Genomic DNA, 16,642 nt, shown 5'->3' with positions numbered 1-16,642 from the left:
CAGTGATTTAGAAGGCTAAGTTAGAAAAATCACTTGAGCCCAGGAGTTAGAGTTCCCATTAAAATTTACAAATAAATCTGTGCTGCACCCTCTCACCCCAGACAGAGTCAGACTTAATTAACTCAGCTGTTGGCTCACTAACTAACAGTACTGTTTGTCACAGCCAGGGTCACTTTTTAAGTTTTGTTTTTCTAGTACATATCTAAGTAGCTTAACTCAAAGACACTTAGAAACAAGCTAGTTGAATCAGATTAGTGACTTGTCTTCTTGGTCATTCTAACCAAACTTAATATTTCAACTATTTTCACAGATGTTTGACACAGTGAAGCGATTAAGAGAGAAATCTTCTTTAGTTGTGGCTACCACTTCAGGTTTGGAGTCCATTAAGAGTGATGAGGTAACGGCACTCTAACAATGTTACATTCATCTCTGTCTTTGAATAAGGACTCACTTTCCTTCTTTAGGAGGAGCTGTTGGTGAAATATGTGAGTTCTATCCATTTTTATTCCTATGCTTCTGTACTGCACTTAACATATACTGAGTAGGATGTATATATCTTACAAAATTAGAGGAACTTGATACCCAATGGGACTCTGTTAGAAATAGATCGAGTTACAGGACAGGGTCTAAAGCTACACAAAGAAACCCTGTCTTGAAAAACCATCCAAACAAACAAAAAAGTAAAAAAAAAAGAAAAACAAAAGAAAGAAAGAAATACCCTATTATATTAATTTTAAAAATACTTTCATGTCTAAAATTAGAAAGTATAATGGTATATCTTAGATTCAGTGAAATTAGATAACATGTATGTCATGATTTTCCATGTTTTGAATCATATTTTGTTAATATTGAATTAATTAGCTAATATTTAATTATCAGAATATTCTTTTTTTGTTTTTATTTTGTCTTTTTTTTTTTTTTTTTTTTTTTTTGATATTTTTTTGAGATAGGGTCTGGGTCTCACTGTATAGCCCTGGCTGTTCTGCAACTCTCTGTAGCCCAGGCTGGCTTCAAACTCACAGAGATCCACCTGTCTCTGCCTCCCAAGTGCTGGGATTAAAGGCATGCACCACCGCATCCATCTTAATTCTTAGAATATTCTTACTTGAGGTTATTAACTATTTTTCCTAAAAGAAAATGCACTAAACATAAGTTAGTGTATGGTAGAGCATTTGCCTAACATGTGAAAAGGCCTGGGTTAAATCTTCGGTACTTATACTGGGTTAAATATTCAGTACTTATAGTAGGTCTCTAAGTTATTTTTATCTTCTGTTTTAATTTTAGTAGTTCATATGCAAGTAGAAATTCAGCCATTTCTTCTAGATTGTCTAGCTTTTTGGCATATAAGTTTTCAAATTATTCTCTAATGTTCTGGATTTCATTGAGTCTGATGTACAACATCCTTTCATTCTAAATTTGTCTTCACATTCTTTCTTTATGTCACATTGGCTAAGGATTTAATAATATTTACTTTTTTAAAGAACCAACTCTTTCTTTAGTTTATTTTATGTATTGTTCATTTAGTCTATTTTATTAATTTCTTACCTAATTTTTAAATGTCTTCCTGTCTCCTGGGTTTTGGATTGGATTAGTATCTGGGTTCGGGATTGGATTAGTATTGTTTTTGTAGAGCCTTGAAGTACATCATTAATGTGTTTATTAAGTATCTCACAGGTTTTTGTTTTTTTTTATATGAGAATTTATAGCAATAAATTTTGTTACTAGGGCTGCCTTGACTATGTCCCAAAGGTTCTGGAAGATTGTATTCTCATTTTCATTTAACTCTAGGAATTTTAAATTTTCTTCTCTGGTTTCTTTAATGGCCCACTATTAATTAAAAAATGTAGGGGTTGGGGATTTAGCTCAGTGGTAGAGCGCTTGCCTAGTAAGCACAAGGCCCTGGGTTTGGTCCTCAGCTCTGAAGAAAAAAAAAAAGACAAAAAAAGGTTTTGCAGGACAGGAGAGATGACTCAGTAGTTAAGAGCACTGGCTGCTCTTCCAGATGACCTGGGTTCAATTCCCAGCAGCCACATGGGCAGCTCACAGCTGTCTGTAACTATAGTTCCAGGGGATATGACAACCTCACACAGACATACGTGTAGGCAAAACACCAATGTACATATAAATAAATCATTAAAAAAAAAATGTATTGTTCACCGGGCAGCAGTAGCACTCGCCTTTAATCCCAGCTACTTGGGAGGCAGAGCCAGGTGGATCTCTGTGAGTTCAAGGCCAGCCTGGTCTACAGAGCAAGATCCAGACAGCCATCAAAACTACACAGAGAAACTCTGTCTCAAAAAAAAGTATGATTGAGTTTACAAGTATTTTTGTAGTTTTTGTACTTTTTCATGTTCGTCTCTACTTTTATTCCATTGTGGTCTGATATGAGGAATTTATTCTGCTGAGCATTGGTGGTACATGCACCATCCACCCCAGCATGTGGGAGGCAGAAGCAGGTGGATCTCTGTGACTTCTAGGCCAGCCTCATCTATAGAGAGAGGTCTAGGACAGCCAGAGCTACACAAAGAAACTCTATCTTGAAAAACAAAACAACTACCAAAAAAAAAAAAGAATTTATTCAGTTTTTTTTAAAATATATTTATTGGGGTTGGGGATTTAGCTCAGTGGTAGAGCGCTTGCCTAGCAAGCACACGGCCCTGGGTTCGGTCCTCAGCCCTTAAATATATATATATATATATATATATATATATATATATATATATATATATATAAAGTAATGATTTGTGGCTTATGATGTGATCAGTTTTGGAGATAGGGGACATTCACTTTTCTCAGTGCCATATGGAACTATCTGTCAGGTGTGTATTCTGTATCCGCTGGCTGATGGTGTGTTGTAGCTCTGAGGTTTCTTATTTTTATTCTGGAAGACCTATTTAAATATGAGAGTTGGGTATTGAAGCCCCCCACTATTTATTGCTGTATCAGGACCCATAAAGTCTTTTATGCCTTCTAGTGTTAGTTTTATGAAATTGGGGGCTCTTATATTTGGTGCATAAGTGTTTATAATTGTTAAATCTTCTTGATGGATTGTTCTTTTATTAATATATAGTAGCCCTCTTTATCTTTCCTAATTTTTTTGTTGTTGTTGTTTTTTGTTTTTTGAGACAGGGTTTCTCTGTGTAGCTTTGCGCCTTTCCTGGAACTCGCTTTGGAGACCAGGCTGACCTCGAACTCACAGAGATCCACCTGCCTCTGCCTCCTGAGTGCTGGGATTAAAGGCGTGCACCACCACCACCTGGCTCTCCTAATTACTTTTTTTTTTTTAAAGATTTATTTATTTATTATGTATACAGTGTTCTGTCTGCACACACCCCAGCAGGCCAGAAGAGGGCACCAGATCTCACTACAGATGGTTGTGAGCCACCATGTAGTTGCTGGGAATTGAACTCAGGACCTTTGGAAGAACAAGCAGTGCTCTTAACCTCTGAGCCATCTCTCCAGCCCCCTCCTAATTACTTTTTATTTGAAGTCTGCCTTATCAGATATGCTAACTGCTATATCAAATGGGGAATATTCATTCTGAATATTAATTTTTAACAGGAGCTCTTATCTAATTTTGGTGTTACTTAATATTGTTCAGATTACTCATGATAAAGAAAAGGCAGAACGGAAGAGAAAAGCTGAAGCTGCTAGGCTCCACCGCCAGAAGATCATGGCCCAGATGTCTGCCTTACAGAAAAACTTCATTGAAACTCACAAACTCATGTATGACAATACGTCAGAAATGTCAGGGAAGGAAGACTCCATTATGGAAGAAGAGAGGTAAAACAAAACATTCTTCTGCAATCACGTTTTCCTAAAGATATTACAATGGTACCAGCAAAAATAGAAACCAACCCATTATTTTCTATGCATTAGTATTATTAGATACACATTTATATATTACTTTATATATTCCATATTGTTTTTATAGTTTCTAGGAAAAATGGCTATAATTATTACAGACTGAAAATAAATCTACTACCTGATAGAAATGATTTATACTGGTTTTCCTTTTGTTTGCTTGTTTGGGACAGGGTCATCCTATCTAGTCCGTGGTGGTGTTCACTTTGCAGCAGTTCTGCCTCAGCCTCCCCAGTGCTAACAGGACAGGCATGACCTACCACACCAGCGTTTTTTTTTGTTTTTTGTTTTTTTTCTTTATACTTAGTTTTTTAAAAAACTTTTTTTCAGATTTATTTTTATTTTACGTGTATGGGTGTTTTGCGTGCATATATGTCTGTGCATGTGAGTGCCTGAAGCCCACAGAAGCCAGAGAGGGCACCAGCTCCCCTGGAACTGGAATTATAGTTGGCTGTGAGTTACCATATTGGAGTCAGGAATTGAACCTGGGTCCTCTGGAAAAGCAGCCTGTGGTTTTCACTGCTGAGCATCTCTCCAGCCCCATATATTTAGTTCTCTAGCTTGCTTTCTCCATATACATTATGTTAGTACGTGTAGATCTATGCTGTAGACTTTACATCATTCTGTTTCTTTGAATTTCAAGTTTTTAAATGTATTCATTTTTACTGCATACATTTTAAGATGTACAACACATTGTTGTTGCTGTTGTTTTTTGTCTGCTATTGTTTTTTGTTGTATTGTGTGTGCATATCGGAGGACAACTCGCAGTAGCCATTTCACTCCTTGAGTCATGGGTGCCGGGGATTAACTCAGGTCTTCAGGTTTGGTGGCAGCACTTTTCTTGCCGAACCATCTTACTAGCCATGGTGGTGTTTTCATGTACATAAAAATACTGAAATAATTATTTCATCAAGCAGCTACTTCATGTACTTCATACAGCAGGCTTTTTCTATAGACCACCAGCCTATAAATAATGACGTGGGGACTTACTAATTATGAAAGTTCAGCCTTAGCTTAGGCGTGTTCCACTAGCTCTTATAACTTAAATTAACCCACATTTTAAAATCTACGTTCTTTCACATGGCTTGATTACCTTTGCTCTGTACTGCCCGTCCTGCTTCCTCTGTGTCTGACTGGCGACTCTGCCTTTCTTCTCTCCCCTCCCCGCCCAGACCTTCCTGTCCCTAGAAGTTCCACCTAACCTCTTGCTGCCTAACTATTGGCCATTCAGCTCTTTATTAAACCAATCACAGTGACATATCTTCATACAGTGTAAAGGAATATTCTGCAACATTTCCCCTTTTTTTTCTAAATAAAAAGGAAAGGTTTTAACTCTACCATAATAAAACTGTAAACAATAAGAACAATTATGAGATAAGAATTAATGTTCACAGCCGGGCGGTGGTGGCGCACACCTTTAATCCCAGCACTCGGGAGGCCGAGCCAGGTGGATCTCTGTGAGTTCGAGGCCAGCCTGGGCTACCAAGTGAGCTCCAGGAAAGGCGCAAAGCTACACAGAGAAACCCTGTCTTGAAAAACCAAAAAAAAAAAAAAGAAAAAAGAAAAAAGAATTAACTTTCACAATGTCCAGTCCATTTGTATTTGGCAAATTCAGAGAAAATACTCTATTATTTATCCTCTCTTGATAAGTTCAAAGTTTTGTACCTAATTTACTTTTTATCATGACTAAAGAAAACTCTAACTGTATGTTTTCAACCCCATCAAAGAACTAAGAAGGATATAATATTACCTGAGTAAACCGGAAGTGCAGAGCAAGCAACTTCCAAAGTTATGAGAAATGACAGAAGCAGCTGGCTGTGTGCGCAGTTACCTAAGGTTCCTCTGCAATGTTGGGGCATCCATCTTTCGCCTACAGGCCTAGAATATCTGACAGACTTTTTTGTAAAGTAGGAATTTTGAAGAATTGTCCCCACCTTGTCTTGGCAAAGTTTGGCAATCTTACTCCTTTTTGTCCTGTTGTCCAGTTTATACAACATACTGCCAGCAGTCGAGGCAAGGGCAATTTCTTACCCAAATGGCTAGCTTTGCCACAATGAAAGCAATCTCCATAAAGAGGTTCTTTGGTACCTGTCATCCTTTTATGAAGTAGATTGGTGCTGCCAGGAGCAGATGTGTCTCACTGTCTTGAAAGCCTTATGTTATTAAAACATTTTAAATCCCATATTCTGTAGGTCTCAAAAGTGTTTGAAGATCACCTATCTATCTAAAATATATCTCTGTATGACCTTGAAAACATACCTAACATGACTATAAGTTTGATTGTTATAGATGACTATTAACCTTTCTTTTTTTTATTATCCTAAATAGCTTTCAAGGATTTTCAAATGGGCTGCATAGGTATAATACCTTAAACAAGTGTAGAAACATATATACATTATAACAAAAATAACCTTAAATTTGTATCAATATACAAAAATCCATACTAATGTAAAATATTTGAGACTAGTGGTTATTCAAAAGTAGACTCAACTATCCACCCTTTTATCCCATCATTTCTATAATATATCCTCCTTTTTTCCCTTCAGAAAGAGATCCCTGAATCTAAACTCCTTTTTCTGATTTTTTTCCTGACCATGACAAATACCAACTTGTAACTAATCCCCCTAAATTATGACAAGCATCCATAACCCATCAAATGACCAAAAACTACCAACCCCACCTCTTGGGAATGTAGGCATCATGTTCTCTAGATTGCTTCCTGATGTCTGGGGGCAATAGCAGCACTGGGGGACCCTGAAAAAACTGAGATAATGGTCAAGTCCGAGATAAACTAGCCATAGCATTTGTCCAGTCTCTGTGCAATGGGAAAGCACAAGGCTTATCGGTAGTCCTGACTAGAGTAGTATGTGAGGCTGGACCATCTCAGCCAGGAGCCTTGAAGCTGTTCTGGATCTAGAACTTTGAGGAAACTGCAGCAGAGACACTCTGAGAGGCTGGATCACCTGGTCCACCCATGTTCATTGGTGCCTGGTCCCCTTGCTCTGAAAACACACAAACTTTCAAAGGTAACATACATATCTGCACAAGTATGAACTATGCATTGTATACAAGCCAGCCAAAGATGATTTTTGTTTGCTTGTTTTGTGTTTGAGCAAGTAAAATATATGTCATCTGTCTTGTAGTTTTTCTAGGTTTACTTCTTTATGTCTGTAGCCAGGATTTTCAGGGGGTCTTCCCTGATCAAACCTGATCTCTATCAATCTTGAATGAATCCACAGCCTTTCATTTTCTGTGAAAACAAAAGCATAATCTGAAGGGCCCCTGACAGAGGGGATAGGATCTATTCCTGGTACATGAACTGGCTTTTTGGAGCCCAGTGCCAATGGTGGGACACCTTGTACAGCCTTGATGCAGGGGGGAGGGGCTTGGACCTGCCTCAGATGAATGTGCCAGGCTTTGCTGACTCCCCATAGGAAGCCATACCTTTTCAGAGAACGGGATGGGGGGGAGTAGGCTGGGGGGAGAGCGGGAGGAGGAATGGGGAGGAATCTGGTGGGTATGTAGAATGAATAAAAAATTTCTTAATAAAAAAAATTAGCTAAAACAACCCCCAAAGCATAATCTTCTCCACAAAGCAATACATTTTCCGACTTCCATTTTAAAGTTAAGGCATTCCTAAAGTATCTAGGCTGGTTTAATTCAGAAGTCCCTTTCACAATCTAGTGTGTCTCAGCTGCTGTCATTTTCTGTTTATTAGTATTAAAACAAATTAAAATTAACAAAGTACCATATAAGGTTCAAACTCACTGTGTTCTATTTTCCATCCTTATGTGGCTTGTTTTTTTTATATTATTTTACTCCTTTTTGAAGATTTTATTATTTTTAAACTTTTTAAAATGACTGTCTATACCTGTTTTCTTTTCTTTCTTTAGCATCTAAGCACATTTTTGAACATACTGTACCTTCTTAGAGGTTTTCTGTTTCTGGACATGGCTTTACTAAGCATTTGCAGTGTTCTCTCACCATGTGAGACAAATCTGCCATTTCAGCTGCTGTATGGCTCAGCTTTGTGCATGGCGCTGGCTGCTGGCTGCTGGCCGCTGGCCGCTGGCTGTGGGCAGCAGCTGCTAGCCATGCCCTCAAGCACCAGCCTGTCTGAGAGACTGCAGGACTAGGAAGACACATCTGGCTCCTTGTCCAGAACTTTTCTTAGCTTTCTCAGGCCCTGTGCTGATATATGTGGCCGGACATTGGGTGCTATGTGTAGCAGGCTTTTTCTTTGGGCTTCCAGCTTACAAGTAATGGCATGGAGACTTATTAATTATGAAAGCTTGGCCTTAGCTTAGGCTTGTTTCACTAACTCTTATAACTTAAATTAACCCATATTTTAAAATCTACGTTCTTTTACATGGCTTGGTTACCATTACTCTGTACTGCCCATCCTGCTTCCTCCATTTCTGGCTGGCAACTCTGTCTTTCTTCTTCCCTGAGACCTCTCTCCCCAGAAGTCCTGCCTAACATCTTCCTGCCTAGCTATTGGCCATTCAGCTCTTTATTAAACCAATCACAGTGACACATCTTCACAAGTGTAAAGGAATATGCCACAACAACTTCATGTAGTTATGTTTTCGATAAGAGGTCCCGAAACAGCTATAATCTTTGTGCTATCCATAACGTCTGTAGGTTTGCTCCTTCTGCATGCCTGTACATATGTGCCCTTTGACTTCCATACCCTCATTTCTTTTTTAAATAAATTCTTTGACAGTTTCATACATGTATATCATTCATTCTGATCATAGTCCTCCTTCCTCCTTCCTTTATCCTTCTTTTACTCTTTATGAATATACAGTCTGCCATGGTGTGGCTATACGTATTTTATCTGCTTTCTAAGGTTTAAGATGCTTCCTTTCCCCTCATTAGTTTGTCAGAGCATTCTCACATGTACTTCCTTCTGTCATTGTGCCGGTGGTCCTCCCAGGGCAGAATTGAACAAATATTGTAATGTAACTAACTTATTTATTTTTGAGATAGTGTCTCACTATGTAGCCTTGGCTGTCCTGGAAGTCACTCTGTAGACCAGACTGACCTCCTACTCACAGAGATCTACTTGTTAATCACCTGGGATTAAAGGTGTACACCACCACGCCTAGCTAGGTTAAAATTTTAGCAGATGCTTCATATTGTCTTTCCAGGTGACTCTGTCAGTTTTGACTCCTCCTAGTGTACGAACATGGTTCATTCCCACCAAATAAAATGTATGGGCTAGGAGTGAAGTTCAGTGGTAGAGTGCTGGCTCAGCATACACGAAGCCCTAGGTTCAATCCCTAGGACCGTACACTACTAAGGAAACATTTTCTGGTTGCTAGTTAGTGCAAGGATGAACTCTCATAATGTGTACTGACTTTGTACATTTCGTCTTCTGCCAAATGCCTGTTACTGTCTTTAGCCTATTTTTGTGGAGGCCTTTGCTCCTTCTTGTCTTCCTGATTTATAATCTTTAAACATTATTTCCCATATTTTCTCCTTCTTTCTTTAACATTATAAGGGTTTTCCATAAAAGTTCTCAATGAAGCCAGGCACCATGGCGCATGTTTGTAATCCCAACACTTGAGAGGCAGAGGCAGGGATGCCATAAGTGCAGGACTGCTCCGAATGCCATAGTGAGTTTCCTATCAGTCTGAGCCACACAGTGAAACCCCGTGAAACTCTCAACAAAGAAAAAAACTTCAAAAGCAAAAGACATTTCCAGTGTTGATGAAGGCAGATTTCTTAATCTCTTAAGTTTTAATTTTTTTTGTCTTAATGCCTTTTTTATTTACTGTTTTAATTATAGTTATATTAATATATTTTCTTGTTGAAAATCAAATGGTTGAGGTAAATCTAAAGTTCCTTGACCAAATCCTTTTGGCCTTCTGTGGTTATACGTTGTATATGCATAACCCTGCATTCGAGAGGTTAAAAGAAAGATTGAAAGTTCAAGGCTAGTTTGAGCTACAGTGGGTTGGAGACTAGCCTGAGCTACACGTTTTTGTTCCAAAAACCAAAAAAGCTTTATATATATATATATATATATCAGAATTTTTTTATTATACTATTTCATGTGAATATATGTAGTCACAAAATTATGTGGTTTTATCTTATTCTGCTTTTTGTTTTGTTTGCTTCAATGATATGTACTTAGTATATCTCTAAGGATATCAGGCTATATGTTACTACTGTTGACAGTAGCCTTTGAAAACTGTAATCTTTTATATTATGTTAATTCACTTACACTGATGAGCATTTGAGTTATTTATAGTTCACTGAGTGATGAATCATATTTTAGGGAGCTTCTTGTATAATTTTGCAGGCCTCTGCGGCCAGGTTACTGTGTCAGTTATGTCTTGGTCTTCCTACTTACTAATGATGAGTTCCTAGGTCTGTTTTTTATTATCTCTAGGTCTCAGTTTCTCCCTCTGGGAGAATGGAGGTAATTATAGTACTTACCTCATACGTTTATTATAAGAATTAAGTGCCGGGCGGTGGTGGCGCACGCCTTTAATCACAGCACTTGGGAGGCAGAGGCAGGCGGATCTTTGTGAGTTCGAGGCCAGCTTGGTCTACAGAGCGAGTTCCAGGAAAGATGCAAAGCTACATAGAGAAAACCTGTCTCGAAAAACAAACAAACAAAAAACCAAACCAAAAAAAAAAAAAAAATTAAGTGAAAAAAATAAAATAAAATATGTGAAACAGCATAACAATCAAATCATTATAAATAGTTGCTTTTATTTGCTTTCATTTGTATTTTATTATCAAGTATATCTGTAGATCCTAAAGATTGCTACATTATTAAAACTTATTAAGATTTAAACTTTTGTAGTTTTTTTTTTTTTTTTTTTTTTTTTTCGAGACAGGGTTTCTCTGTGTAGCTTGCCTTTCTGAACTCACTTGTAGCCAGGCTCTCGAACTCACAGAGATCCGCCTGGCTCTGCTTCCCGAGTGCTGGGATTAAAGGCGTGCGCCACCACCGCCCGGCTAACTTTTGTAGTTTTAATAGCTACTAAAATAGAAGCCTAGTTGTCTAATGAGAAGGATTGATAAAACCATTATGTACAGGAACAAGAGTAGCACTAGGCAGCTGTTTCACGTGTTGCTGAGTAAATCCTAACTCATGACAAAATAACAAAGGTATAGATGAGTAAGGCCACATCTAAGTGAATAAATCTATGTATGTATGACATGACGTTGTTTGTACAAAATGTGTAGTATAAATAGAAAACAAACTAGGAAGAAATAAACAAGGTAACTAGTGGTTACATTGTCAATGCAATGCTTTTTATTCCCTTAATATTTTTCTATATTTTATAGAATTTCTTTGATATCTATACTACATATTTATTATTAAAAAAAGAAATGGCCCCACTTTTGTCGATATAGTAAATTAAATAGAATCATAATATATATACTATTCTGTGATGTATTTCTTTGTGCACTTAGAACAAACTGAATATTCTAGTTAGAAAATTAACTACTTAAAGCCAGAAAATTCAGGGTGGATTTTTAAAGGTAATACTGATAAATATAATTTTTGTTTTTATTTACTTACTTAAAAAAATCTACCAAAATGTAAAGACAATGTAAAAACATATGTCCTCATTTCTGGTTGTTTCTTTTGGTAGCACTCCAGCCGTCAGTGACCACTCTAGAATTGCTTTGGGTCCTAAACGGGGTCCAGCTGTCACTGAAAAAGAGGTGCTGACATGCATCCTCTGCCAAGAAGAACAAGAGGTAAAACTAGAAAACAATGCCATGGTATTATCAGCCTGTGTCCAGAAATCCACCGCCTTAACCCAACACAGGGGGAAGCCCATAGACCTCGCAGGGGGTATGTATCGCTTGCTTAATCTAATTTCAGCCATTTCTTTTCCTGCCTAATTCTATGTGATTAGAATAAAAATAAACATTGAAAGAGGTTTAGCAGTGAGGTTGTATGTAAGTCCTGTTTGGTTAGATCACATATTCATATGTGAAATAGATTTGATTCTTAAATGCCACATTGACTTTTTTATTAGTTTTTATTTTTGTTAGTTCTTGGTCATATTACTCAATCCATCTATTTTTGGCTTTATTTTTATCTTGCTGAACCATTTGAAAGTAGATTGCAGGCCTCATAACACTTCATCTCTAGGTATCTCTGAATGCATTTCCCAAAACTGAGGAGGAGTCTAATATATATGTTAAATCTTTATTTTTATAACTATTCTCAAAATGTCTTCAGTGAGGAGGCATATTTTTAAAATAAAGAGCTAAACATATTTGATGAAGTTTCTTTTACCTGGGCATGGTGGCTCATGCCTGTAATCCCAGCACATGGAGAATTTAGGTAGGAAGATTGCCATTAGATGGAGGTGAGCCTGGCCTACATAGTGAGTTCAAGACCAGCCCAAGCTACACATTGAGACAATGTCTCAAAAACAAAGGAAAATAAGTGTGTTTTAGTTGTTTTAGTATAGACTATTCCCTTGCACCTTTTTTTTTTTAGTATAGATATTTTTTTTTATGATAATAACTGTTTTGATGAATGCAGACTAATAATCTTATCCAGTGTCTCACAGTGTGAATTTATCTTTCTGCCTTATGATTAGATTGATATTAAACATTTACTTTATAAGATTTTAATTAGGTAACACATCATACTTATCAGAAGTTAGCTGCTTTGTTTTTTAAATTCCCTTGAAGTAATGATGAGGATAATAAACTAACATTTATTAGTATTTAATATGTTCCAGTCACTGATTAAATCCTGTATTTGCTTACTTAATCTTCACAACAACCTTGAACATTAGATACTATCTTATAAATGAAGGAACTGAAGCAGAGGCCTTAACTGGCCTCAGGCCATGAGTAATGCAATGATATCATAATTTGAAGTCCCTGCTCTAGGGTTTGTTGTTGTTGTTGTTGTTTTACCCTCTCTTAATTATCATTTATAGTGGCTAGAGAGGTGGCTCAGCAGTGAAGGGCACTTGCTGCCCTTGCAGAGGACCTGGGTCTCCATGATGGCTCATAACTGTCTTCAAGTCTAGTTGCAGAGGGTCCAGTGCCCTCTTCGGGCCTTCTTGGGAACCAGGCACACATATGGTGCACAGACACACATGCAGGCAAACCCTCATATAAAAATAAATCTTCTTTATAAGTTGTCATGTATTCAAATTATTCTTCAAAATTACTAAGGCACATTTGTTCTTGAAGCAGAGGAAAGCAATATAATCACCAATATAATGCAGCTTAAACCTACTACTGTTCAAAATGACAGTGTGAATGAATATAGAGTTGTTAATCCATACAGATTTCAGAATCTAACGTGATGGCCTTGCTGCCTTCTGCCTTTTTTCTTACGATTAGGAAAATAGATACTGCTGTCAAGTTATACTTAGACCCTCTTAAGAAATAAAACTTTGTGACCAGAACTTTAGATCTGAAAACTTTTTCCTCCACTCCCACCTCCTTAACACTCTAGAAAACTAAGAACCTACCTCTTAATTGTGTCTTTCTGAACCAGAAACCCTGGACCCTCTTTTCATGGATCCAGACCTTGCACATGGAACTTATACAGGAAGCTGTGGTCATGTAATGCATGCAGTATGCTGGCAGAAGTAAGTTGTCCTTCTGACATGTTCTTGAAAGAGACTAGGAACATTGACATTCATTAGACCACAAAAAGGCATGTTTTCTCATGTCTTCTTTCTGTATTTCTTACTGGAATAATTTAAGCAATTTTAATTACTAATCCTTTTTGCATGATACTAATTATATTTCTATTTATTGTAAGCCTTAGAAATTGATGTTTAAAGTTCTCAGCTTAATGTTTTCAGGGGTTAGAAGTATAGTTTGATAATATAGCATGTACTTGACATGCACAGTGTGCTCCCTGGCTCAGTTCCTAGCACTGAAAATGCACTTGCTTCTCACAAACGGTTGGTATCAGCACTGTCTGCTGCTAGTCATGTAAGAGAAGCAATAAGCTTTATGTAAAAATATTACTAAAACTTAGGCCAAGGTGGTGGTGGCACATGCCTGTAATACCAGCACTTGGGAGGCAGAAGCAGGTGGATCTCTGTGAGTTCAAGGACAGCCTGGGCTACAGAGTGAGTTACAGGAAAGGCGCAAAGCTACACAAAGAAACCCTGTCTCGGAAAACAAACAAACAAACAAACAAATATAATAAGTATCTTTACAATATGACAAATTCTAGTTTTATCTTGAGAAAAGATAAAAATTTCAAAATGTAATTTCTGATAGTTTTTTTTTTTTTGTATAGTTTACTCATTTGCCATCAGATTAAAAGCATAATTTTCCATTGAAAGCCCTCAGTGCTGTAGATGTCCACTGGGAGTCTCTAGCTGTGTCCACTTGCTCTTAAGGCAGGGGGCAAGTTAAGATCAAATTTGTATCTGCTGTAATGTATTTTCCACTTTATCCATGCCCAAAATGGAATTCTGTTTTTTCTAGAATTATAATACGTGTTTTTGCATATAAGTTCTAAAGATACGTATTAAGACCAAAATTCTAGCCCTTTTTTTTGGAGTAGACCAAAGCCACGTGATTTGTTGTAAGTGGACCTCTGTCTTGAAAGCCACGTGTTGTTGTCAGTGGCCCTCCGTCTTGAATTCGCAGATATTTTGAAGCTGTCCAGCTAAGCTCTCAGCAGCGCATTCATGTGGACCTGTTTGACCTGGAGAGTGGAGAGTACCTGTGCCCGCTCTGCAAGTCTCTGTGCAACACGGTCATCCCCATCATTCCTGTGCAGCCTCAGAAGATCAACAGGTGCGTTTGTTCAAACTTGGTTCGGGTACTTGCTTTCAAGTTGTCCTTAACTTTTAACTTGCTTTTTTGCCAGATTACTGGCTTCCTTTTTCTTACAGAAATTATTATGATTCTTAGTCCATAGCTTGCATTGTGCTTTCAACTGAGATTAAAAGCCCAGTTTGGTGTTGAAGAGAACTAGGATGTTCCTTTACTTAAGGCAGTGTGTAATGCACTTGTCTTCCACTCACTGTTACAGCAGTAAAACCCCAGAGATACAAGTCCTATCGGGAGAGCTGTACAAAAAGTTAATGATAAAAATAAATAAAAGCACTCATTACATTGATCATATCTTTGAATAATGTGTGAACATTTAAAATTTAAAATAGTGTATATTCTGGTAATCTATTAATGCAATTTAACAGGCATCACTAGTTCTTAATAATTTTTAGAATATTTCATTATATATGTCTTTATTCTTTTTTTTTTTGTATTTTGTTTTTTGAGACAGGGTTTCTCTGAGTAGCTTTGTGCCTTTCCTGGAACACTCTTTGGAGACCAGACTGACCTGGAACTAACAGAGATCCACCTGCCTCTGCCTCCCGAGTGCTGGGATTAAAGGTGTTCGCCACCACCCAGCCCATATTCTTACTATTGTACTGATGATAACAAAATTGTTATCTTGTGCTCGCTTCGGCAGCACATATACTAAACAAAATTGTTATCTTAGCCACATGTGGTGGTACACACCTTTAATGCCAGTACTTAGAAGACTGAGGCAAGAAGATCTCTGAGTTTGAGGCCACCCTAGTCTGTGTAGCAGGTTACAGGCTAACAAAGGCTAGATAGTGAGACCCTATCTAAGGACAAACAAGTTATTCTTAAATTATTTAAAAATGGGTAAATTTGTAATGATAGTTCTGTTCCTCCAATGAAAATGGTTTTACTAATTTGAAAACATGCTTTGGCTAGAGATATTATCATTCAGTGTGGCGTACCTCCTGCGCATGTGCGGCGCACCACAGAACAACAGCATGAGTTGATTATGTCCTCCACAACAAAGGTATATGAAAGGGGTGTGTTTAGCAAGCGGAGTCAAGAAGTGGTCACTTTACTTTACTATTCTATGTCATTGGAAAACCCAGTTTGGAATTTCTCATATTCATCATATTTGGACATGTAATGTCACCTCATGGGAACAAGTGTCAGAAAGATTTGCCTTTCATTTATTGAATAATTGATAAGCTCTAGACAGTGTACCATGCACTTGCCACTCAGTAATCTACTGACGTTGGCAGTAATATTTACATTTAAACATAAAGAATTGGATTGAGACTGAGTGATTTTTGCTTGTTCCAGGAGAGATTTCAGGATTTGAACCTAGACCTTACTTCTCACTTCTGACGACGGGCAGAGGTGTTTGTGTGGTTTCAGTTTTTTTGAAACAAGGCTTTACTGTGCAGCCTAGGCTATCTTGAGCTCATGACTCTCTTGCCTTAGTTTCCTGAGCGCTGAGATTACAGGCCTATGCCACCATGCCCAGCCATTTCCAACTTCTTGTTGGCTTACATAAGCTTTTTATACAGGGTAATTCCCCCAAATGAAGATAAATATCTAATTGCTCTCTAAAATTTTAAAGGAATGCTCAGCAACTGACTTCTTTAACTTTCTTAACTAAGCTACATTTACATATATATATAAAATTTGTTTTTGTGGTGGTGGGGGGAGTATGTACATATGCATATGTGAGGGAATTTCCCTTCAGTGACCAAGAGGTGTCATATCCCCGGAGCTGTGTTAACAGGCAGTTGTGAACTGGGTACAAGAACTACACTCGAGTCCTCTGCAAGAGCCCTGTGTGCTCTTACCTGCTGGGCCATCTCTCCAGCCCCCAAACTGACATTTGATATAAAACATTATACAATAAATTGATCAAAAACTGTAAAACTGGTCTGGGGAGATGCTTCAGTTGGTTAAAATGCTTTCTATACAAGTAGAAGGAGAGTTCAAATCTTTAGAACTCACGGAAGAG

General features: G+C 37.6%; 1 protein-coding gene across 1 annotated transcript in view; it reads left to right on the top strand.

The window, feature by feature from the left end:
* Ubr1 (ubiquitin protein ligase E3 component n-recognin 1) overlaps nucleotides 1-16,642 on the top strand; it is a 132,898-nt gene that overhangs the window by 76,945 nt on the left and 39,311 nt on the right. Inside the window, 5 exon segments of the mRNA XM_028878676.2 lie at nucleotides 311-397; nucleotides 3,602-3,783; nucleotides 11,484-11,689; nucleotides 13,367-13,460; nucleotides 14,482-14,631. Coding sequence (XP_028734509.1) covers nucleotides 311-397; nucleotides 3,602-3,783; nucleotides 11,484-11,689; nucleotides 13,367-13,460; nucleotides 14,482-14,631 — 719 coding nt within the window.

This window comes from Peromyscus leucopus, chromosome 4, assembly GCF_004664715.2.
Source record: "Peromyscus leucopus breed LL Stock chromosome 4, UCI_PerLeu_2.1, whole genome shotgun sequence".
Taxonomy (NCBI): Eukaryota; Metazoa; Chordata; class Mammalia; order Rodentia; family Cricetidae; genus Peromyscus; species Peromyscus leucopus.
The sequence above is the reverse complement of the archived record's forward strand: the minus strand, read 5'-3'. Positions and strand labels throughout refer to the sequence as shown.